General features: G+C 39.3%; 1 protein-coding gene across 6 annotated transcripts in view; it reads left to right on the top strand.

Moving 5' to 3' along the window:
* The window catches only part of FIGN (fidgetin, microtubule severing factor), a 108728-nt gene that overhangs the window by 82276 nt on the left and 2099 nt on the right, over positions 1–24353 (top strand). For all 6 annotated transcript variants that reach the window (XM_064451481.1, XM_064451476.1, XM_064451480.1 and 3 more), the window contains one exon: positions 16761–24353. This exon is cut by the window's right edge and continues 2099 nt beyond it. In XM_064451481.1, coding sequence (XP_064307551.1) covers positions 16769–19009 — 2241 coding nt within the window. In that variant the 5' untranslated portion in view covers positions 16761–16768 and the 3' untranslated portion in view covers positions 19010–24353. The remainder of the gene's footprint in view (positions 1–16760) is intronic.

The raw sequence follows: 24353 nt of genomic DNA, 5'->3' as shown, positions 1-24353 counted from the left end.
AGGAGGAAAGATATATCTGAAAGATCTGTGTCTGTTGGAGGACATCTCCTGGCTTGCTGCCCGTGAATAAACTGTTAATATTTACTGAGTATAAAAAGCAATTAACTGAATGGTTTTTACCTTTTTATGAATAAAACTGTGTAGTTCTCTAGGCAGAAATAAACTTGCAGTATGCTGCAGTGCAGCAGGATAATTGCTTGAAAAAAGGGTCACTTACAATTTTTCAAAAGGACATGTATTTGGGATTGCAGTTGATATAGTCTGTACTGACATAGTCCAAAACAAGTTTTTGCTAGTTGTGTGGTTTTTGTGTTGCCTGATTCTAGAGTAGATACTGTGCCATCACTAGAGACAAACATCCCGCTCTCTTAAACATGAGAAAAAACTTCTTTCCTGTGAGGGTGCCAGAGCAGCGGCACAGGCTGCCCAGGGAGGCTGTGGAGTCTCCTTCCCTGGAGACATTCAAAACCCGCCTGGACACGTTCCTGTGCCCCCTGCTCTGGGTGTGCCTGCTCAAGCAGGGGGGTTGGACAAGATGATCTCCAGAGGTCCCTTCCAACCCCTACCATTCTGTGAGTCTGTGATCCTGTGAGGGGAAATAAATATACATCTACAGTTATACATACATACATACATACAAGGGTGAGGGAGGAAGAGAGAAGAAGATATGTTCTCCAAACCAAAGCTTTATATTGTGTCTCTTTAAAAATCCATATAAAATACAAATACAGAATCAGAACTATAATAGTGAGGAACGTATTTCCCATCTCAAGCTGCAGGGCATAAGCTAATCTGCTGCTGAGATCAGGCAGGAACCTCCCTTCAACCCTGTGTTGTTTTTCATTACACAACTGGCTGTTTGCATTATGTTTTCTATTAGAACTTGATTGTTTAATGACAAAGATACAGAGTTATGCTAAAATAAATAGAAAGCTCTGTAGTGGAAAAGCAGAAAATAGACTCTATGAAAAATAAAGTGAAAGTCAAGGACTGCTACATTCTACTATACTCACCCCAATCCTTCCAAAGCCCATGGATATTTTCCTCACTCACACATGCATTTTCTTTATTAACCTCCATCCTGCAGACAAACCCACAACTGTATTATATAGGACCTAGTGTTCTTCCTTTTGCCTCCTTCATTTTATAAGGAGATATTTCCATAAACAGGTTCAGTCAGGGAAGTTGTGTACTAGACTGCTCTACCTTTAAAGAAAGACCTACTAGGCAAGTCTGTGTGTTTAAACCAATCTCAAGTGCAGGGAGTATTGTCTGCCATAATACAAAGGATTCCAGTTCTGTTGGACAAATGTTCTCATCTGCTGCAAGTCATCTATTATGTCGCTTTTGTAAATGTGTCATAATAGAACAGTAACCTCGGCAGTCCCCAGGGGTGGTTTGTGTGCAATCATTTGGATAAGTGTTTGCTTCTATTTGGAAAAATTAAGTTTATTTTTGTTGGGGGGGGGCCTTTTTTTTTTAAAAAAAGACAACAAACAATGCAGAACACCAAGTGAAACAAATTTATATAGTATTTAATCCAAGCTGCTCTCTACTTCATAAAAAGAATCTAAATAAAATTGCCATAAACAAGAGAACAGAGAAATCTGAGGTGTTCTGTACTCAGAGGTGCCCTATGGATTGTTTATGGTACTTTTTGCTGAAGGACAAACTATGATTGATGCTGGCTCCTGACTGGGAGAAGTTGGGCTGTAATATTGGAGTTTCACTGGTGGAGAAGAAAATAATGTCTACGCTGCTGTAGAAGGTGCAATAGATTTCACGTGGACTCCAGTTTCTGCTATTTATACTGTCTTTTGGTGGAGTTGTTCTTAGACGAGGCAGTCCAGGGCTCACCTTAGGTTTCGATAACAGCAAACACTACCACTAGAGCTGTCCCCTCCTGCTTGGCTGTGCCCCCATGGAGAATCCTCACCCTCTGACACCACAGAGGCGCTGGCCAATGGCAGCACCTTAACTTCAAGATGGGTCTTCAGGTTCTTCTTGCTGTCCTTTTTTTAGGATCCTATTGCTCCTTCTCACCAATTCAGAGTGTTTTGGGACAAATTCAGACCTGAGTTTGACCTGTGCCTGTAGGTTCACCTTCTTTGACTTCTACATTTTTGCAATTTCTTATGCTAGTCTGTATTCCTGTATATATGACATTCCATCTCAGGGTAGCAACCTTGTAAGTAGTGTAAAATTTGGTAGGTCCTAGTTCTTCAGTGGAAACTCCTCTAAGAGTCTGATAAAGAAGGATTTTGTGATCAGGCTAAACAGGCCTAGAGATATCAGAAGGAAGAGTCTCAATTTCTATTTAAAGTCAGGCATTGTTTGGGGTCAGCATCTTAGGTGAGCAGACTGGTGTTTTGTAGGCTTGATAAAATACTGATGGATCTGAGGCGGAAAAGTGATTTGTGTGTGTGTGTGTGTGTGTTAGTGCTAGGTTGCAGAAGGAATACACTGAAGGTTCCTCCCTGCTTGAATTTTACACTAGAAGTAAGAAAGGATGGTAACTGTAGTTTGATAATGATGCCTAAGATACCTCCTGTGGATGCTACATTTCTGTCAACCTCAGTTTTAAACTACTAAAAACATCATAATGTATGGTATTGAAGGACTTATTGATGAGCAATTGATGCTTCAGAGCATCTGTGCTTAGTAAAATCAACAGTACAAAATGCATATTATGTATCTTAGAGCATTGGGTTGTCACTCACAAACGATGTGAAGTTTAATGCATTATTCAGAAGTACAAGAGGAGGCAGTCCAAAGCAGCTGTGGAGTCTCAGTTATTTTATTTTATATTATGTTATTTTACAGAGAGCAGAAGCTAAGTGTGTGACTTAAAGGTGCAGAGTTTGGAATTTTATGGTAGGGTAGGCAGCAGCACTAAAAATGTTGGATCTGAGTACAAACTCAGCTCAGACTTAAGAAACTGGAAGATATTTTGATCTGAAAGCTACAAAAACCCATCTGGGAATGAGTTCTGGGCGTGGGGTTAGTTTGTGGGTTTTTTTACCTTTTTCCACTTTGTAGTGCAAAGAAGTGGATACCGCAAAATCAAATGAAACTGGCTTTAATTTGGTAGTCTCAGTTCTCACAGTCCTATTGATTTGGAAAGCTGCAAACCGATACGGAAGCTTAGAGGCTGCATTTAGGATTACTGAAGTTTGGGGGATAGGGTATATGAAAGAAGTCATGAGAGCACTCATTCAGTAAAGGAACTCTTCTTAACATCTTAACATGAAATTCTGATATAAAAATCTCAGTTCAAGAGAACTGGTCTTCATCATTTTGTTGGTGTTTTCATTATTGATTACTCATCTTTATGCACTTCTTTCCCAAGTCTTGACCGCCAACACAAACCTTCTCCGGCAGAATCTCTAGTAAGCAAAACAACATTTGCATCCCTATGTATTTCTCCTAGTGGGAGACAAAAAAGTAGTCTTGGTCATTTCTTATTGATAACTTTAAATATTATGTCAGACCTAAATCAATCTGGTGAAAGAACAGTGCTATTCCTCAAGATTTGCTGTGGATATTTAATTAACTAGAGCTTATACGTGCAATTTATTTTCTTTTTTGCCTCTTTCAGCATTTGTTAGGTACTAGTATTGATATGACTAGTGCAGCGAGGTGTACATCTAGTTAAATTGAGCTTTCTATTGATGAAAACTTATCTCTTGCTGATGGCTGTGTTTTATGAATAATATATGTCATAACATTACAATTTCAGAGCTGTGGTGTTCTTTACATTAGGAACTTGAGTTTTTTGGTTCTAAGTAGGTGCTAGGAGTTGATGGTACGTGAAACATAGGAAAAACAGCATTAGTTGTATATATGTGTGTGTGTAAATATATACATATATTATATATCCATAATTTTATTTTGAAACCAAGCAATTCGGTCTATTTTTTCTCAAGCATTTTCAGCTGTTACTATGGAAGGAGAACTGACAAGTGTTTCTTCAAGTATCTCTTTTTATTGGCCATTTTTGTTCATTATCATTCAGCTGGTGACAACAGCATTTATTATTTGTATATTAATGACTGGAAATTGTTAAGTGTTGGAAAAGCAGTCAAACAAAGTTAGGTGGAATTAACTTTATGCACGCCTGGTAGATTATACCTGACTTACAGTACTCTGTGGATTCCCCAAATACTCTCTGATTAAGTACTAGCCGATCCAGTCTAACACAGTATTTTAAGCAGTTTTAAAATTTGCTCTGGAAATATTATTGATCCCCAAGTATTTTCAAATACATTTTCAGAAGAAGAAAAAGTCGGTATTGCAGTAAATCTATCATCACAGCTACCAATTCCTTGAGCTTAATTATGACACTACTAAATGTGAAAATCTATTCAGCGCTAGGAACACTTTTCACATTACATTCACGCTAAAGATTGGCTGTTAAGAGCTCATTACTGGTAGTTTTCTAAAGAGCGGTTTATTAAACACTGTTACCTAATAAGCATCTTTGGTAGTGCAAATTGCTGAAAACAGTAATGAGTCTGATTAGACTTCATTTCAATTACGACAGCTTGTCTAAAAAAAAAAAAAAAAAGAAAAAAAAAAAGAAATCTCTCCTCGATGCTTTGGAATCTGGCTACAAGGCATTAGATGGTTTAAAAGGAAAATGCCACCTCTGTGTTTCCTTTCCACAGTTCAGTAATGAATAGAGAGCTGTCCAAGTAGCCGTCCAATTTAACACATTGGAAAACTAGATGGGCAGCGTTGGAAACACAATCCTGTTTGCTTAAAAATTCTACAAAGGTTTTTCAGTTAATATATCTAAATAGGGTCATATTTAGGTTTCCTCTGCTTTCCTTGCGTAAGACTATAAAGCCATAAGAACAGAGAGAATTAAAATCATTCAATTCTACCTGCTTTGCAGAGGTTATGCATTCCTCTGATTAGTGTAACGCACCTTTCAATTGTTATCCGTAAATCTTTTACAGAGCTGTAAGATCTATAAATCTTTTAGTTGCAATCACAAAACTCTCACAGTTTTCACAGTACCTCATAGTTTAACCTGTTTCTTTTTTTTAACTGCTAAAAATTTTTTCCAAAGTAAAAACAAAGCTTAATTTTTGATGCTAAGTGTGTTTAACTGTATTAATGTTAAGCTTGTCTTTTAAGTCATTCCTGTATGTTACTTACACATTCTGGATGAAGAGAGAAGTGTTAACGGAAAAAAGAACTGAAGCTGATAGCTGCTGAGTATTTAGTAAAATCCTAATGTTCCTGTTGATAATATAGAACATTTTTGTTCTATAAATTTGCGTCAATGTACTTTTATAATATTATTTCATACAATGTTTGAAGGAGAGTTTTGTAACTAAAACCTTGCAATAAAATCTGACTGGAGAAATGACAAAAAGGGGACATGCATGGAAGATGCGGTGCTGCTAACGGCGGTGTGTTGGATTTGGGTCTCAGAGTGTGGCTGAAATCAGACTTTTGCCCAGTCAGTTTTCAGCAAATTTTAGAAAGGTTCACATTTAATAAAGTTTGCAAGCCGCCTTATTAGGCATAGGAGATAAAACAGAAATAGAGCTAGTGCAGCAAATATCAGAAATCTCAGTCTAGATTTTAACAAATATTTTCTGTGATGACTTTATATTTTATGTGTGGCACAAAGCCCAAATGCTGGTGAACAAAATATCATTTTTGTAATTAACTGCTGCATAATTGTTGGCTAAAAAGAAAAACATGAAGTAAAAGGTGGGGCACATTTATCTCCTTCACAATAAATTGTAAACTTCAGTGGTTCTTTTGAATTCAAACCTGAGAAATGACAGGAGAACCAAGCCCATGAAACTCAGGGTCTAGGCACCTCATACTGACACCAAAAGCCCTTTTTGGCTCTTTCTCTGACGTTACCTTTCCACCTTCTCTTTGAAATTCATAGTTAGCTGGGATATGTTGTATATTTTGTGAGAGAAAGGAATTTCATCAGTGTGCATCATCAAGTAAAATAGTGCTTTTTCTTGGTTTTTAAGACATCATACAAACACAAGTGCTATTATTCAGCTATACAAATGTGTGCCTGTAGTGCGCTTTGAGATGCTAATCAGTGGAGCTTGACTTCTGTACCCTGAAGCAAATTTTAAAACTTTCATCATTAGGTGACCACATATGCAATAGCACTATGGACAAAATTACAGGAAAAATAACACATTTTATTGTTATTTAAGCTATCAACAGTGCTCAGCTAGTTATTGATATGATCATTGCATGGTTTAGATTTTTGTTGTCTCTTGAAGGCTGTCTACAAAAAAGGCTGAATTTGTGTGACAGCTGCAAAGGAATGTGACATTTTATCAGCTGGGGTCTATCGTTTCTTTCTGTTTTGAAAGCCAGTGCATTATTCTCTTCTGCCCCTTGAAATGCCTGTGCATCCTCTCAGTGACATACTGTGTGTTTCAGGACATGGCTCAACTTTTCCTGTTGCAGGATGAACTTTGCTTTTTTTGAGAAAGGAGAATCAACATACAACCTGAGGAGTTAGGTTTTTTCCCTTCCCACTGTCTCCAGGAATATGGCAAAAATATCAGCATATACAGAGTTAAATTTCTCAGTTAAGACATTCTCTCTTTGGTGCAAGTATGTGTGTAAAATATATAAAGGTATATGTATATATACAGAGAGAGATTCTATATTTGTCTATAGAAAATTCCCTGTTCTTCCTCCCCTCGTCCCCCAGATAATTTGTCAAGATAACTGAACAATCTGTATAATTCCTTTCAAACGCTCAGGAAACAATAGAGTAAGTTCCAAACCAAAAACATACCCAAAAATAGGCTATATCCCATCTTTCAGTAGCTAATTCAGATACATTTTATTGAACGAGCAAGAAAGAATCTTTGGAATTTTTGGGGTACAATAATTGAAAGGTTTCAGTGGTGAAAAGATTTAGCTCAGCTTAGTGTTTCTATGATGTCAGTTCTTTGGTTATGCTTCTGCTTTTAATCTTGTTTCTTTGCTTTGGGGGGAGCAGGAAGGAAAGGAAGGGTCAGCTGCTCACGCAGCCAAGCCCGGGAAGGAGCCGTGCCGGAGCTCTGTTTTCCCTAAGAGAGTGATTAGTACAGTTCTGATGACTTAGCTAAGGTGTTCCTTACCTTGGGGAGGAAATCTCGGGTTCCCTGTAATAACATCATCCCTTCTTACAACATCATCTCTCATGTTGAAATATAGACATTGTTTGTTTGCTTGCTTTTCAGTGGAGGACCAAATGAGTATACTGGTTGATAATACAATTCCTTTACGCTGAATATTCTATATGGAAAGACAGTGTATGGCAGTCCTAGCCACTCTAATGCTTATAGTAGAGAGAAACGTGCGTGGTATGTGTCTGGTGCAATGAGGAAAAGGGAGAGAGTGGATGAGCTCTGCTAAGAGCTCCCTGCTCTTAATCCTGGGCCACATCAGGAGCATTCTAAAGCAGTTTATCTTCATATGTCGTCTTGTATATAAGAAACAACACTAAACCCACCAAAACTCATTTCATATGTAGCTTTTTCCACAGCCTTCAGATCAAAGTTATTTTCTTCAGGCTGGACTAAATTATACACAGGTCCCAGGAGTGAAGGACACTGAATTAATGCACTATGTCACCCAGTCCTGGCTATAGAATATTTTTATCGAAGTGTGAGACGCAACATCTCTTTACTATTTCATTAAAAATTAATGTGCAGATTGCCAAAAAGCAAAATGCATAAATAACATAAACAAATTTTGTGAGAGCTTTGTGCACTGTGGAGTCATCTTAAGAAGGATTTTTTTTCTTGAGTATCAGATTACTTCTATATATATATTTAATCAGTATTTGTTCTCATTTAGCTGATTAGCAGAGGTACTCTAATCTCAGTAAAGCAACTGTTTATACCTTTCCTATGTTGGCAGGTTTTGGAATAAGCGCTTTAAAAGGAAAGCAGGCTGAAGCACTGTGTTATTGGCCCATATAAATTTGCTTTTCCACTTTTGTTAGTTGAGTGATTTGGGTCAAACCTGACTACAGTTATTTGAAACTTACTGAAGTTGATCTTTGCCTTCGTATTTGTAAGGCGAATAGGGCTGGTTAGATAAATCTCTGGAATTAACCTCCTTTTGCTATACATAAAGCTATGAAATACATACATACTTTTTTTTTTAAAGTATGATGACTGAGAAATATATTTAAAAAATAAGGTAGTGGTATTTATACAGAATGCTGCTGCTGTTAATAGGAAGGAAATATATTTTAAATAACTCTTGCTATGTAATTGATTTGGTGTTTTAGAGCAAGATTTTTTTTCTAACATTTTGGAACAGCATGATGTAAAAAATAATTCAGGATCTCTATTTATTGTGCACCCACTTTGTTCAAATAAAGCATGTCCCTTTATGGCAGTTTTAACCCCATTTATCCTCATGCACAAGTGCTCACCTGTTATTTACTCACATAAGAGAAGGTCGATACTGCAGAACAAGGGGAGTGCTCTGTTGTGACATAAAGCATACATATTCATTAGCTCTGCTGTCCCTATGGACACGTGTGGTATGTCCTGATGATCTTCATTTGGGAAAAGGAAATGAGCTTAAGAAGGAAATTGTCTTAATGGATTTAAGATACATGAAAAAAGGGTTTTAAAAATGCTTTATTTACAGGGAGGAACCAAGCAATAATTCTAAATGTGAATGGAAGCAAATTCTGTAAAAAGAAACAATTTTAGTGAATCATGATTAGCAACAGAAATGGAAAAAAATAATCAATTCCAACATTTTAAAATTATAATTTTCTTTTTTTTTTTTCCCCTGAAAGAGTTAGGTCAGGATCTGAATGTTCCATATGAGGCTTCCTAGTGCTGAAAATTCATTCCTTTTGCCTCTCGCTTGCTAAAAAGTCAGGGTTCTGTGTTTCACCTGCTGCAGTTGATCATGTGAGAAAAACAATAAAGCAGTGAGTGTATTGTATCTGCTCTGCTTTTAAGAATTTGGAATACGCTCTTTCAAGGTAAATGTGCCTCAAACACCACTTCTGGAAGGGGAGCCAAGGCAAAGGCTCCTTCTGCTGTTTTGTTGCTTAAAAAGAGAGTATGCATTTTGCTGCACTTCCAAAAGCGTCAGTTGGGTTTACTGGAGACTTGAAGTAAGCACGTCAGCGGGACCAGAATCATGCTCCAGGTCTAAACTATTTTGCATTTGCAAATATGCATAAATACTTGTGCCAAGTGGCCAAACTCCATATTCATTTATGACTATATATTATCATGTGAATACTTTAATTCTCAGAATCACTGAAGTTACACTGCAGTAGTTAGTTATATTGATTCTCATGTTTATATAGGCATAAATTGCACATTATGTGGTATATTAAATATTTTAAACCTACATTATAGCTATAAGCATGTGTTCAGTGAACTACAAAAAGTGACTTTAATAAGTTACACTTACTTTTGTTTACAGTTACTGTTCTTCTGAGTATTCTCTCAGAAACTACTATGGTCCTATTCATTTGGCAGTGGTAAAATATGCTAGGTCCTTTAAAGGCATGGTACTGTTCAGAGGTACTTGACAGAAACAGCTTAAAAATGTAAAACCTGGGAAGAGGAAGCATCATAATAAGTTAAAAGAAAAGTAATTGCAATTATTGTCTTTGTTAGTGTGTTTTCTAGTCAGTTTAGAAAAGCGTTATGAGCAAATGAGTACAGTGAGGGCAGACTGAGATAGTAAAATATTTTAAACATAAACTACAGTTAATCACAGATATGACAAATTGTCTATATAGAAGGGTTCTGACATGTGTGCATAAATGGTGTTACTTATGGTACACAATGATAGTGCATCAATGTGATTACGCTGCAAGGATGGAGCCCTGAACTGAGGATGTTCTTGTGCTTAAGGACTGCTGCCGCAGAGCAACTGATACCTCCAAGGTGGGCAGCATCCTGGGAGGTCCCGAGTGGTGCCTAAGTAATAGCTACAGTCCCTATCATCCACATCTGTGGGCGCTGCTTGGTTGGCCTGCACATCCAACCTGCTTCTGCTGGCAGAATATGATAGTGTCATCTCTGGACCTAGTGTTCCTTTGCTTGCTTGACTGTTATTTCTCCTTATTTCTGTTTCATAAGGCCTTTGAAGCTGATGGAACCACTAAAGGCCATTTAGCCAGAAATGTCTTTGTGACTATCAAAGGCTCTGCTTTATGTAAATGGCAGGGAGGGGGCTTGGAGGGAGAGAACTCATTTGCTGTAAACGTATTGCAATTTGCTGTTGTGAGGTGTGAAAGTGTGATTTAAAAGGAATAATCATTTGACAGTATTTAAATTAGATAATTGGGATGTATTAGTTTGAGATTCCATGTCTGGAATTTCATTTTTAACTGGTCCAGGCTCTCCTAAAATACGTTGCATTTTTCTGATTTCTTTTATCTTTAAGTGCTGTTGACATATTTGTGATCCTCAATATTACTCATGATTTAAGTGTTTTGTTTTAAAGATTGAAATGTTTTCACTAGCCCTGCTAGATGGTAATCATATTGTAAACGCCCTGCCAACAGTTTGCTCCCACTGATGCGTGTGGCATGCATAGGCTATATCTAATAAAACGAAGAACAGACCTCTACCAAGAAAATGCTGAGAGCAGTTTCAGGCCTGTTTTCATGAGTTTTTGACTGCTACTTACTGAAAGAATCTTCCGAAGCTGGGCCCGTACAGCTGGGCAGCTCAGTTGGAGGCTCTTCCTCCCACTGAATCCTTTGACGTCAAAGGAGTTCCTCATGGACTGGAGCAGAGGTCTTCACTGAGTAATTAGAAAATAAATATGGGAATCATTTTCTTTCCTTTTTTTTTTTTCCCCTGCAAAACATAATTAGCTCAATCCACTCTTCAAAATCCCTCCTGTTTCCAATTAAGAGAGATCAGTTGCACTATCTTCAAACAGCTGAAATTACACTTATTAATAAAAAATGGAGTGTAAAAGAAATCTTGAATTAATTTTTATTATTATGGGACATATGACAGTATACAGTCTTACAAAATATTATCAGATTTAGTACAAACCCAGGGAGTCGTGTGTCCTACATCTCAAACAGCGGTTACAGCATGACTCATTTATTCAGCTCTGTCCCATGCTTAAGAAGGATTTTAAAAGGTGGATTTAGGGCCTGATCCTCAAGGTACTAACACCTTCAGCTCTCACTGAAGTAGGAGGTTTGAGGAGTCCTGGCACATTCCCAGTGAAGTGCCTGTTTAAGCCAATAGCTGTTTTGGCAGATCTGATCTCTGCATGTCCACAAGAAGCTATCCCTTGGCTAAAATCATTATGGTCTGTTGTGTAAATACTCAATGTCTCGAATAATTGGAGACAGGACTAAAAATAACAGTTCAGTGGGCAGAGGCAGCTTTTGGAGCCTTTGGCTAAATGTGTAAGCAATCCAAAGTGATGAAGTTCATGTCCACTTGCAAGTATAGGAGGAAGAGGCTTGGTGTTACTCATAGCTGTGGTTTTGGAGTTGTTTCCTGCCTTGCAACAGCGCGTTCCTACAAGTCTGTTATGGACAGATATCAGAAGCATCTCACTTACTTGCTTGCCCCTGGTATAGCCTACACCTTTTCAACAGCACATTACGCAGTTGCTCAGATCATATTTAACTACACACCTAAAGTTAAGAACCTGCTTGAGCTACTGATGTTTACCAGTGAAGCTGCAGACCTGTGCTAGATAGTACCTAAGGCACTGCAGGAATGAACAGGACAGGAATAGAGAGACCACAAGGAATGGTTAGAGGCCCCTGATCCAAACTGAAACTTTGGTAGCTGGTTGGGAAGGTTGGTGTACTGCCCTGTTTCTAGTTCCCCATGCACAGTAGCTCCGTGTCATTTAGGTTTTGTTCCCCAGCAACTCTAAAAGTGCAATGCAACCTCTGCTGGTATCTTCAGAAAACCAGTTGCATATGATTTAATTTTATCTTGATTATTTTATTAGAGATGTGAATAGATGAGAAGTTTACTAAAGTCCCAGTGTCCTTTGTCTAAAGCAGATCGTTGCTAACCAGGTTGGTTAGTTGGAAGGTGATTGTATCATTTGGAGTTGTCTGGGGGACACCGTAAATCCTTTGTTGTGTTTTCACCCAGTGTGGTCCTAGCTAGTATTTCTGGACTTTTCCATGCTTGTTTTCAACAGAAACCCTTCTATTTAAACTGAAAGGAAAGGCTAGTTATTTATTTTTATCCTCTGTAACAGATAAAATCCTGTAAGGGACTGAGCAGTTTGACCTGATACTGAGGGCACCAGCGGAGGAGGGTTTTTTGTATGCAGAAACTCACTTAAGCTCCCAGCAGGATCAGGCCCTGCTGGACATCCAGGATGTGTAGAACATTGCTTGTTCTTTTTTGCTTTCAGATTACAATGTTATTTTTTTCCTAACTCTGGCATTCTTTCTTTTTGTTTATTTGTTTATTTTAATTCCTAAATCTGAATATATAAGTGGATTTCTGCCATATGGAATTATTGTATGTGAAACTGATGAAGTATAGTATATTAGATTTTACATTTTCAGGCTAAATGTACAAAATTAGATGGGAAAAAAAAATGGTCAAACACTTGGTTCAAAGTAATTGAATAATGAAATTGTTGACTATAATTACTTTAAATGTAATTCAGATAGATCCAACCGGAAGAATTATGGAGGAGGGATGTATAGCAGGGCTGTCAGGACAAGGAAAAATAGATACTGCTAAAAATCCTACACTGCCTCTCCTATATAATGTATTAAATTTATCTTAAAAGCAATTCTCTGATAAGTACATACCTGTACTTAAAGAACAGAATCCTTTCCTTTTGCCTTTTACAGCCTGTACCAGCACAGTTTACGCAGTTCAAAAATGTCGATAGCTCAGAGGATTCCTAAGTTAGCAAAGATTTTTTTTTTTTTTAATACATTCAGCCTTGTATTGCTTCTGGATTTTCAGTAAGTTATTAAACAAATACACTACCTGCAGGACCATGGTTTATGTCAGAGTTTAAATAACACTAAAAAAATAAAAGCAACCTCTAAATATGCCCTTATTTACCTGATTTTAGATGTTTATATCAGCATTTGGATTCCTAACAAAGAAATGTAGGAACATGTATCAGCTCAAGCAAAAAGCAACTAATAAAATACAGTTTAAAATATGGAGAGGAAGTGGCTGCAAACATTAAGCAATTGTCGGGGGGAGTGTTTGCATAATTAAAAGAAACTACAACTTCTTTTTTTTTCCTCCCAAATCAGACATTTGACTTTTGTCAAACAATTATTGAACCACTAAGAAATCTTGCAGCTTCTTTGATTAATAGCAAATTGAGGAAATGGGTATTTGTGGCCCCCAGCCCAGACCACTCCAGTGGGCCCCATGTAAATACAGATTTCTTCACTGCATACTAATGCAAAAAATATGCTTATGGTTAACTATTAACCTATGCTTCCAAATAACACTAATGATTGCAATGTGCTGGAATAAATGCTCATGTTTCATGGGATGAGAACAGCCCTGTTCTCTTAAGCTTATCTAATCAAAGCCTAATCCTGCCTTTACAGCCTTTGTTAAATGCATTGGTATTTAATATGCATCAATAAATAAACTTTCAATTATTGTGCAGTGAGCATACCCAAAGATAGCATGACAATGTGAAACTACTGGTCTAGCTAGCAATTATTCCAAATAAAGAATGCTGATGGTGTGATTTCCCCCCTCCTCTTATAATGGATAATTCAGATTTTCTGACGTTCATTTGCAGCCTCGTAATAAGGAAAATAAATTAATCTGGATAAATAAAATTCAAAGAATTGAGTTTTTACACCATCTAAATACATCTCCCCTCTGTGCCTAGAAATAGAATTATTTCTTTTAAAAGTACACGATCCATTCTAAATAAAAAGACCAATTAATGAAATTTTTAAAGTATTTATGAAAGGTATTTTGAAAAGCTTGCTAAGTGGGTAGCGTATGATATATGTTGTTGTGCTCTGACCTAGTGCATTCTTTTATCTCTTTAAATTGAATAGTCTTTCTTTTACAAACCATTAAAGACAACATGCCAAAAGCATATTCATTAACTACAGTACAAGTACTAGCCCAGCCAGGTTCTCTACTCCATCAGAGAATTTCACCTTCTTTTTCAAAAGTTTCACTGCTGCTTTACAGCGTTCTTTGTGAAGACTCTTTCTCATGGCATCCGTTCATTAGTATCTGGTGAAGCATCAATCTGCTCAGGATCTTCTTCAGCTCTGTAACAGAAGGTTTCAGTGTTTTGGTAAGCTTATACGCCCAATATCACAGAACATGGATAGGTGTTGGTTGGTTGGTCAGTTTGCTTGTTTTTTGTCTATTTGGGGTTTGCTTGTTTTTTGTTGTTGTTGTTTGTTTTTTAATAACGGTAATGAACTTGATGTCTCTTAAGCAGTTCTACATTACAGGAACATTAATATTCTTTTTTTAAAAAATGAGCTGGAAGTAAATCACATGACACTAGAAGAATTTTAGATATTGATTACTTGCAATTGGCTCTTGGTGATTTGCTCTTCAGATTTCCGGCTGTATTTAACAAAGTATGATTTCTGAAAAGCTTCAGATAGTTTCTCATTAAAATTGCATTTTTTTTCATATGAGCATGATTTCTATAATTTCACCCAATTTCATGATACATTTACCCCCTCTGAAAGGCAGTGGTTGAAACATCAGAAACAATTAGCAAAAAAGATTATATTAATGCTAAATGAAAGAAATAGATCAGACAAAAACTCAGTCTCAAAGCTGCATTTGTCAAAAGCACTTCTCTGAATTAACTGTTATAGGATAGCGGTATAATTGTTAACAGACATTTTTCTCAAGTTGTCAATTTGTTTGAAAAATGAGAGGGAAAGAGAACGTTTAGGAAAAAAATATCCACAAGTAATCAATGGCATGCTCATGTGGACTGAGATTTGCAGTACTTGTACTAATAAAATACAAGGCTCAATTAGAGGTACTTTGCAGTTTTCAGGCTAAATTTAAATGATTTGGTGATTTGCAAATACATGAATCCAAAAATAAAAATGAAGAATCCAAATGCAAATGAGTGCAACTGCAATAAAATATAATTGCAAATGAATCTGTTGCTTTATTCATTTATTGTGTAATTACTGCAATCCTTCCCACCTTGTTTTCAGTATTTCTTAATCATTAAGTCGGAAGCATGACAGCAGTGCCAGCCCTGGCATGATTCTCTTTGACTAAAACCTTGTAAATTAACACAATTAGCACAGCATCATCCTGCTAATTAACTTCCAGTGTCTGGTGCAGTGGTTTTGCAAACAAGGAAGAGAGAGTCAGAAGGGAATAAACATGCCATTCTGTTACCAAACTCTGTGCTGTGTTAGGTTTAGCTCAGCGAGGCTAAGCTGGCCATGTCAGATGCCAGAGTCAGGCAATGAAGAGCTAAAGGGGTTGGGGAGAAAAACAGGAGGGGGTAGAAGCTGTCAAAATAGACTGCAGTAATTCAGAGGGGAGCTAGTGCCACAGATGCTTCATTTCGACTAGGCCTCCTCCTTATCAGGGAATCTGTGCCAGAGGGCACAAGACAGTTTGCAAAAATCACTTTTGGTAATACGAGAGAGATTAAGGAGGTCTATTTGATACAGCTGTACAAAAATCAGCAATGTGTTTACCATGCATAGGTACGAGTCGGAGGGGGTTATCTTAACGCTTGTAAATTGCTCTTACTGCGCACAGTGGATTACCAGGAGGAGGGATAATTCACATCGCATTATTTGCAAGATTAATTGTTTTAAAATGACATTTGCATTTTTTCTTTTTTTTTTCTTTTTTTTTTTTATTGATGGGTTTTGTTTTTATAGCCAGATGTGGAAGCCCCAGAACTTGGGCCTTGGCTTCATTTCTCTTTCCTATTCTTAATCTTTTTTTTTTTCTTTTTTTTTTCTTTTTTTTTTTTTTTAACCCTCTTTCTTTGTACCCTGGAGGCTGTGAGGCGGGGGGGTGGGGGGAAGAGAGTGCAAGCAAGGAGACCGACAGACAAGTCATGCTTGGTTTTTTTTCCAGAGCCTCAACAACAGAACTGAGAGGCAGAAAGGAGCCAGTTGTAATTCATACCGAGTTGTAGGCTTTGTGTGATGAAAGCGACGGAGCGCTGCCTGGGAGATTGCTTTGCTGCACTCCACGAAGCAGATTTGAAACTGTCGTGGACCACTTTAGATGAGAGTTGGATTATGGAATGACCTGCTATGTCTGTGTCATATTGTTCTGCGCAGGGTGCATTATACTGTGCTAACTAGGTGTTCAGTACCAAATAAGAGAGGTATCCTAGATGTGATCTGTCAGCTGTGTCTCATATTTTTATATTGGTTAAAATATAAAACTGAAACGGTGATGAGAGAGGACAGAGCAGTTGGGTGCCTTGTATGTTAACAATAAATCTGCACTCAGAGTATTTAAAATATACTGTCTTATTTAATTACTTTGAGAAATCTGGCATTACCTATATTTTTTTAAACCAACAAATAACGTGCTACCAAATCGACAAAAAATGTGGCTCCATGTGCCTGTGCCTACAATAAACCAAGCAGTTTACACTGCTTCATAAGGGCATTGTATTTTCTTTCCTTAAGGATTTGTGGTATTAAGTACAGTGTTTCAGAGAGCTGAAGAGGTTCACAGGTGGCATGTTTGAGAACTCATTTAAAAGCATCCAAAAAAGGCCGAGCTCACTGTTAACTTTTTTTTCCCCTGCCACCCTAGGCTTGAAGATGCAGTGGACGCCGGAGCATGCCCAGTGGCCAGAACAGCACTTTGATATCACTTCAACCACCCGGTCCCCTGCCCACAAGGTGGAAGCCTACCGGGGGCACCTGCAGCGCACCTATCAGTACGCCTGGGCTAACGATGACATCTCGGCTCTGACTGCCTCCAATCTTCTGAAAAAGTATGCAGAAAAATACTCCGGTATTTTGGAAGGCCCGGCCGAGCGGCCCATTCTCAGTAACTACTCTGAAGCTCCCTCGGGGCTGGTGAATGGCCGGAAGAATGAAAGCGAGCCCTGGCAGCCGTCGCTGAACTCGGAGAGCGTGTATCCCATGAACTGTGTCCCAGACGTTATCACCGCCAGCAAAGCTGGGGTAAGTGCTGCCCTTCCTCCCGCAGACGTCTCAGCCAGCATCGGGAGCTCTCCTGGGGTGGCCAGTAACCTGGCTGAACCCAGTTACTCCAGCAGCACCTGCGGAAGTCACACCGTTCCCAGTCTTCATTCAGGGCTCCCAACTCAGGAATATGCCGCAGGATACAATGGCTCTTATTTGCATACCAGTTACAGTGGCCAGCCAGCACCTGCACTTCCATCCCCTCATCCATCCCCCCTACATAGCTCGGGACTTTTACAGCCCCCACCACCGCCGCCACCACCAGCCCTCGTCCCCGGCTACAACGGGACCTCTAACCTGTCCAGTTACAGCTACCCTTCCACCAGTTATCCTCCTCAAACTGCTGTTGGCCCTGGGTACAGCCCCGGGGGTGCCCCACCGCCCTCGGCGTACCTGCCTTCAGGAATCCCTGCTCCAACCCCTTTGCCCCCCACCACTGTCCCCAGCTACTCCTACCAGGGCCACGGTTTGACGCCCATCGCGCCATCTGCCCTGACAAACAGTTCAGCCAGCTCTCTCAAAAGGAAAGCTTTCTATATGGCAGGGCAAGGAGAAATGGACTCCAGTTATGGAAATTACAGCTATGGCCAACAGAGATCTACACAGAGTCCCATGTATCGAATGCCCGACAACAGCATTTCAAATGCAAACAGGGGGAATGGTTTTGACAGAAGTGCTGAAACATCATCCTTAGCATTTAAGCCAACAAAGCAGCTAATGTCCTCTGAACAGCAAAGGAAATTCAGCAGCCAGTCCAGTAGGGCTCTAACACCCCCATCCTATAGTACTGCTAAAAACTCACTGGGTTCGAGATCGAGTGACTCGTTTGGGAAGTATACCTCCCCAGTAATGAATGAGCACGGTGATGAGCACAGGCAGCTCCTCCCTCACCCAATGCAAGGCCCGGGACTTCGTGCAGCTACCTCATCCAACCACTCTGTGGACGAGCAACTGAAGAATACTGACACACACCTCATTGACCTTGTTACCAATGAGATTATCAACCAAGGACCTCCTGTGGACTGGAGCGACATTGCTGGCCTAGATCTAGTAAAGGCCGTCATTAAGGAGGAGGTTTTATGGCCAGTATTGAGGTCAGATGCATTCAATGGACTGACTGCTCTACCTCGGAGCATCCTTTTATTTGGACCTCGGGGAACAGGCAAAACATTAATGGGCAGATGTATAGCTAGTCAGCTGGGGGCCACATTTTTCAAAATCACTGGCTCTGGCCTTGTTACAAAGTGGTTAGGGGAAGGAGAGAAAATTGTCCATGCCTCCTTCCTTGTGGCAAGGTGTCGCCAACCCTCGGTGATTTTTGTTAGTGACATTGATATGCTCCTTTCTTCTCAAGTGAGCGAAGAACACAGTCCAGTTAGTCGGATGAGAACCGAGTTCCTTATGCAGCTGGACACTGTACTGACTTCTGCTGAGGACCAAATAGTAGTAATTTGCGCCACGAGTAAACCGGAAGAAATTGATGAATCTCTTCGAAGGTACTTCATGAAACGACTTTTAATCCCACTTCCTGACAGCACAGCGAGGCACCAGATAATAGTACAACTGCTCTCACAGCACAATTACTGTCTCAATGACAAGGAGGTTGCACTGCTTGTCCAGCGCACAGAAGGCTTTTCTGGACTAGATGTGGCTCACTTGTGTCAGGAAGCTGTGGTGGGCCCACTCCACGCCATGCCAGCCACAGACCTTTCAGCCATTATGCCCAGCCAGTTGAGGCCAGTTACATATCAAGACTTTGAAAATGCTTTCTGCAAGATACAGCCTAGCATATCTCAAAAAGAGCTTGATACATATGTTGAATGGAACAAAATGTTTGGTTGCAGTCAGTGATACTACTTAAAAAAAAATGTAATGAATGTTGGCACACACAGAACCTGCTACGTAGGGTAGAGAACCCTTTTCAGTAGTGTTAAAATTGCAAAGGGTACTGGGAAGACTACAATTTACCTTGCCTCTAAAGAGCCAGGGTAGACTTGAAGGAAAAGTGCATCAAACAAGAGCTGCTGATCTGAAAAAGCCACACATGACAGAAAGCGCATGTTGATGCTCAGTTCTGTTCAAGCTAGACAATACTCACCAAGGAGCAAGGTGCAAGTGGGTTGATTTCAGAAGGACATGAACCCTGTGTGTTGATTCCATTCTGCTGTTCTTGAGATTTAGTTGCTGTCAAGTGCCTGAAGTGGTGCTTTATTTTTTGTTTGCCTCACAATTACATTGGTGGCATGTGCTAATATAAAGAGCTTTAACTTCAAACATTATTGGACTAAAGAGATGAACGGTTGTGTTGCGACAGAGAACCAGATTTTTGCTATTCTAAGAGCAACAGTATTCCTCAATCCTGTCTGTTCTGTGGTGTTAAACTAAGAACAGGTAAAACAGGGTAATGGTAATCTGGACCTTAATTTCTGCAGTTCATTTCTTTTAATGTTCTGTCTGCAAAAACTCAGGAAAGTGATTGTGATTTGTACAGTACCTCAAAGGAATGTGTTGAAAGCACTATGTACTGCTGAGAGTTATAGGCTAGGCTTCAATGTTACTTTATATTAAATATGTATGTTTACCTCAACAATTGGAAAATGGCAAGGAAAATTACTTTGAATGTATCCAGGAAAAAAACTAGTGTGTAATATGACTGAAGCTTTACAGTTTTTAAAAATAGAAGCAGAAGGATTTCCCGGTGTTCAGAAATGGTTCTTTTGCCAATTTGTCAGATCAAACCAGAGCAGAATGATTTTTCTTGTTGGCAAACTGTAAGAGTTTTCAGCATATTGCTCCTTGATAATTACGTGATACAGTCTTTAGAAGGTGCATAGATGAAAAAAGAGCCACTTAATCGGTTTATGTTAGCATCCGATACAGTCAAACGTGAGATTTGGTAGGACTCCAAGAGGCAAATTACCTTAAGCTGTGACTGCTGGCCTCTATTGCGTGGCTCTAGTCGTAGTTTTGAGGTTATTTTGGTGAAGGTGTAGGGAGTGGGATCGGTGTAGGGCGCTGGCAGAGCTATGGGTTGCAGAGCTGTTTATAGCAACGCAGCGGACTGTGACCAAACAAACAGTACAAATAACAAAGCAAAACTGAACCCTCAAAGTACATTTATTTCCCTTCCTAAACTGTAAAGTTGAGTTTTTGTTGCGTACGTACAGCTCCGTTGTCCTTAATGCAAACTTCATTTAGCATCCAGTAGAAATCTTCCAGGCTGGAGTGTGCCCACCATTATTTCTACCTCAGTTTTGTTACATTTCTCTTGGAAAGCAAAGTAAGAAATAGGGCAAAAACAACACCAACAGCAAGTCAGATTACATTAGGAATGTGAACCTGCTAAACAAGTTTCAGAGAGCTGCTGTTTTTTCCCCTGAAGTCAAGTTTTTCTCTGTGTTAGTGCTCTTTACCCCCCTTTTTCCTCCCCCAAATATACATACTCTGGTGTCTTCCTTCTGGAAAGACTAGCTGGCATGTGTGGCATTTTGCTCAGTTCTCTCCCCGCCACCCCTCCACCCCCCACCTTTCTTTTTATCCTTTAATGCTTTCCGTGCAACTCTTTTGGTGACAGCTGACTGATGTTGGGTAATGTCTCTGAGCAGGAGCAGTGCATGTTGCAGCTGCCCAAAGCCTCTGCCATCACATGAGCAAAACAGCCTTGCTTTTTTGAATGTATTTTTTTGTTTGTTTACTTTAAAGAGACAGTAACAAAACTGTTGCAAAGCACTGGCATTTAATGTTTCTGTTAAGTAATGTACATTCAAAACCATTAAATAAATGCACTGAAAAGCCCCAAGAAGAGATACCAATCTGTTAACTAGATCATGTTTGTCTTCTCAAAAATTGTACAGACCTTGTTCATTTTGTTAAATCAATGGAGACATTTAGCGTTCAGAAAGCTAATGAGGGATTTTGTGATATTGCTGGAAATTTATGACTCTTGATTATTACTTTCCTTTTATTTTTCTTTTAAGATATAGATATATATTTAGATAGAACGTGCTAAAACCAGAGCAAATAAACCAAAATCTAATTGAAGATGGATTCCTGGCAAACATTTTGTCTATCTAAAACTTTATGTTTTAAGCATAAAAGTACCATTTTAAAAACAGTGCCTTTCATTAAGGATATAGAAAGTAAGACTTAAGTACATCACCTGCTTTTCTTTTGTTTTTTTTTTTTTTTTTCTTTTTTCTTTTTTTCTTTTTCCTTTCAACAGCAATTACAGTCTATGGTCGTTGTTATGACCCAGTCTTTCTGCTTCCCCCAAACCTCCACAGGCTGCTTCTTCCCCCTGGTCATTCTACCATCCTCATATTTGGGAGATCCTGATGTCCCCATTAGCTGTAGGTTCACGCTGATCACACTGGCAAGTACACTATTGCAGTTTGCTGACCCAATTTCTGTCTTAGACATTGCCTTTCATATCTGCCATTGAGCTGTGCTCATTTGAAAGGCTCAGGCAAGTTTTGATAAACCAGCTCCTGTTAACTGTTTCTCCTAATCGCGCTCCTAACAGGTTTTTTTTTGCAGCTGGTAGAATGAAAGCTACCCACTAGAGTGGTTTTTTCCCTCTTTTTACCCAGTAGCAAAACCAAAAGCAAACAAAATTTTAGATGGTCCCTTTGGCTTCCAGCTTTAAATCATTCTCTTTAAAAAGTCACTCTGGGAAATGGATTTTTCAAATGTTAACCAAAGTGAGAAGCAGGCAGAAACTGAGATGGTGTGAAAATGCAGGTTCCACACGCACGCACACACAACACACACACACACGCTTATGTTTGTTCTCTCCAGGGCTCGATTCAGCTTCGGGGAAGCAGAAGCAGAAAACCACCCCTATCACAGCAGCTGTAAGGAGAGGAAAACAGACCTAGATTGTTACCCAAATCTTTCCTTACCAGCAGCTGTCCTTGGCATCACTCTGGGAGGGTGCCTGTTGAATTTGGTGAGAGCTTGGCCAGGTAGTGTTAACAAGAGGTGCCTCAGCCCTTCTCCAAGTGGTTTCTGGCCACTCCTTTGACAGAATTTCCCCCTGTTCGGGGGGGCTGAGTTGGCTGAACGCCCTGCCATGTCCTGCCCTTAATGCTTTCCTCCCTCCTCCTACATTCAGCCCGTTTCCTCTGTAGTGAGCAAGTTTTGGCACACTGCTGGTCCTTCAGCCCTCTCAGCAGCCTTCTTGTCAAGGAGTGTCCGGGAAGGGCTGAAGCATGATCCTGAACTTGAGGGGGTCCCAAAGGTTAGGATTGTTTTTGAGAAGAGAGACAAAATATGTTCTAATAGTGTCTTCAGGATGAAATATTTGCTGGTCTTTGACATTTCTGTGGTAGAAAGCCATTTGCTGTCTTTCATGACTGGGCAAAGATGGGGGCTGCTGCCACAGAAATGCCCAAATGGTTGGCTGGGGCTTCCCGGTCGCTGGTGCAGCCCTGGATCTTAAGGAACCTGAAATGGTTAAAGAGCGTCTGCCATGTCAGCCTATCACTGCAGATGCTTAACGTCGTTTTTCAATGTGTGGATCCCATTCTGCATCAGCTCATTTTCTTCCTTGTACCTTCAGTAACAATTCCTACAGCAACAAAAGTAAAATAAATTGGAGGAATATTTCTGCAAGCTGAAGGATCAATATCAATTCAAGGAGGAGTTCATAATGACCTTATGTGAGACAGAAATGGAAATACTCTATACTTCTGGCATGTTTCTCTCCAAAATATTTAGAACATTAGTGACAATATAGAAGAGTTTGCTGACTGAGCTGATCAATGGAATGTGAAGGCAGTTTACTTTAAGGCTATTTACTTTCACAGGGATTATTTATCTATTAGTCAGTTTGTATTCTACTCAAATGCAGATAGATGGGCAAAATGTTTTCTTGAGCATTACAAACCTACCAAGGGGAAAATCAACCATCTGACTAAAATACATAGGCCAAACACCATCTGGGTGTCTTTACCAGCTATTTGGAGACTGTGCTCTGTAAAATGGTACAAGGTCATATTTAGGTGGCTTCTTTAGGATACTTCTTTAGGGGATCGTCTAGCCAAAAAGATCCAAATTAGTTCCTTCATCAAGATGTTAATACATTGAAAGCAAATCTGGGGATCTGACCAGGGTTTTCACTGTCTGCAAATACGTACAACTTCAGGTAAAGGGCTGTTCTTATAATCCCCCTGCATTTTTCTCTGGAGCACTCCATCATGAGGGAGAGTGCATTACTCAGATCTGAAGGATACACTTTGTCACAAAGCAAGGCCGCCAAAAGTTGTAGGGCCTCCTACCCTTTTGCTTATACCAGTCGGAAGGTGGTATAACCTTGTTGACTTTAAGGAATTACTCCTGATTTCTGCCCTTGTTAGAAAAGTCATCCCTCCAATGTATAATAATCTATGTCTGTTGGTTTTCATCATCAGCTCTGAAAGCTAACCTTGTCCTCACAGCACTAACTCCTTTCCATCTTGTATGTGTGCATGTGTGTATATAATATTTATATGTGCATACACACCATGTCCAAACAATAGCTTTGTCTCTTTACTTAAAAAAAGAAAAGTCATTTAATCGTCTGCAGATTTATATGAAGCACATTAGTAAACATGGAGATACTAGTATTTCAGAATTCAAAAAAAAGCCCAGCTGTGCTGGTGACTAACCAATACATGAACTGAAGCTCACACTCTGCAAGGACCTTTGGTTGACATTCGATTTTGAACCTGCCAGATGCATTTTTGTGAACCAGGGATACTGCATCTTTAATGAACAAGTCTCTACTCTTTCCCCTGTTTTTAAATACAACACAAGCAGTGTAGCACTAGGCACTGCAATTGTCAAAGACAATTAGACTGAAAGCAGGAAAATTTCACCTCCCTGTCTCAGTGATATGTAGAATGTCGGCAGTATGGGTCAGCCTTGCCACAGAGTTGTGTGAGAATATATGAATCAGTCCTATAGAATGTTAAATATTTATAAAATGGTTCTGTACTACACCAAGGTTGGGAGCACATTCATTCCTTCTTGTTTTATGATAGAAAAAGAAGCAAAAGTTTATTTCCAAACCCAAACTTTGTGTGGTTCTTTTTTCTTTTTTTTTTCTTTTTGTTTCATTTTTGTTCTCGTGGTTTATATGCGATTGCTAGAGGCTTTTCATTTCCTTTTTAAAAATATTTTTCATCAGATGTGCGTTCAGACATTTGTTCTTTAA

The sequence above is a fragment of the Phalacrocorax carbo genome, chromosome 5 (assembly GCF_963921805.1).
Source record: "Phalacrocorax carbo chromosome 5, bPhaCar2.1, whole genome shotgun sequence".
NCBI classification, from domain to species: Eukaryota; Metazoa; Chordata; class Aves; order Suliformes; family Phalacrocoracidae; genus Phalacrocorax; species Phalacrocorax carbo.
Note: the sequence above shows the minus strand (reverse complement) of the source record. Positions and strands in the feature narration are given on the sequence as shown.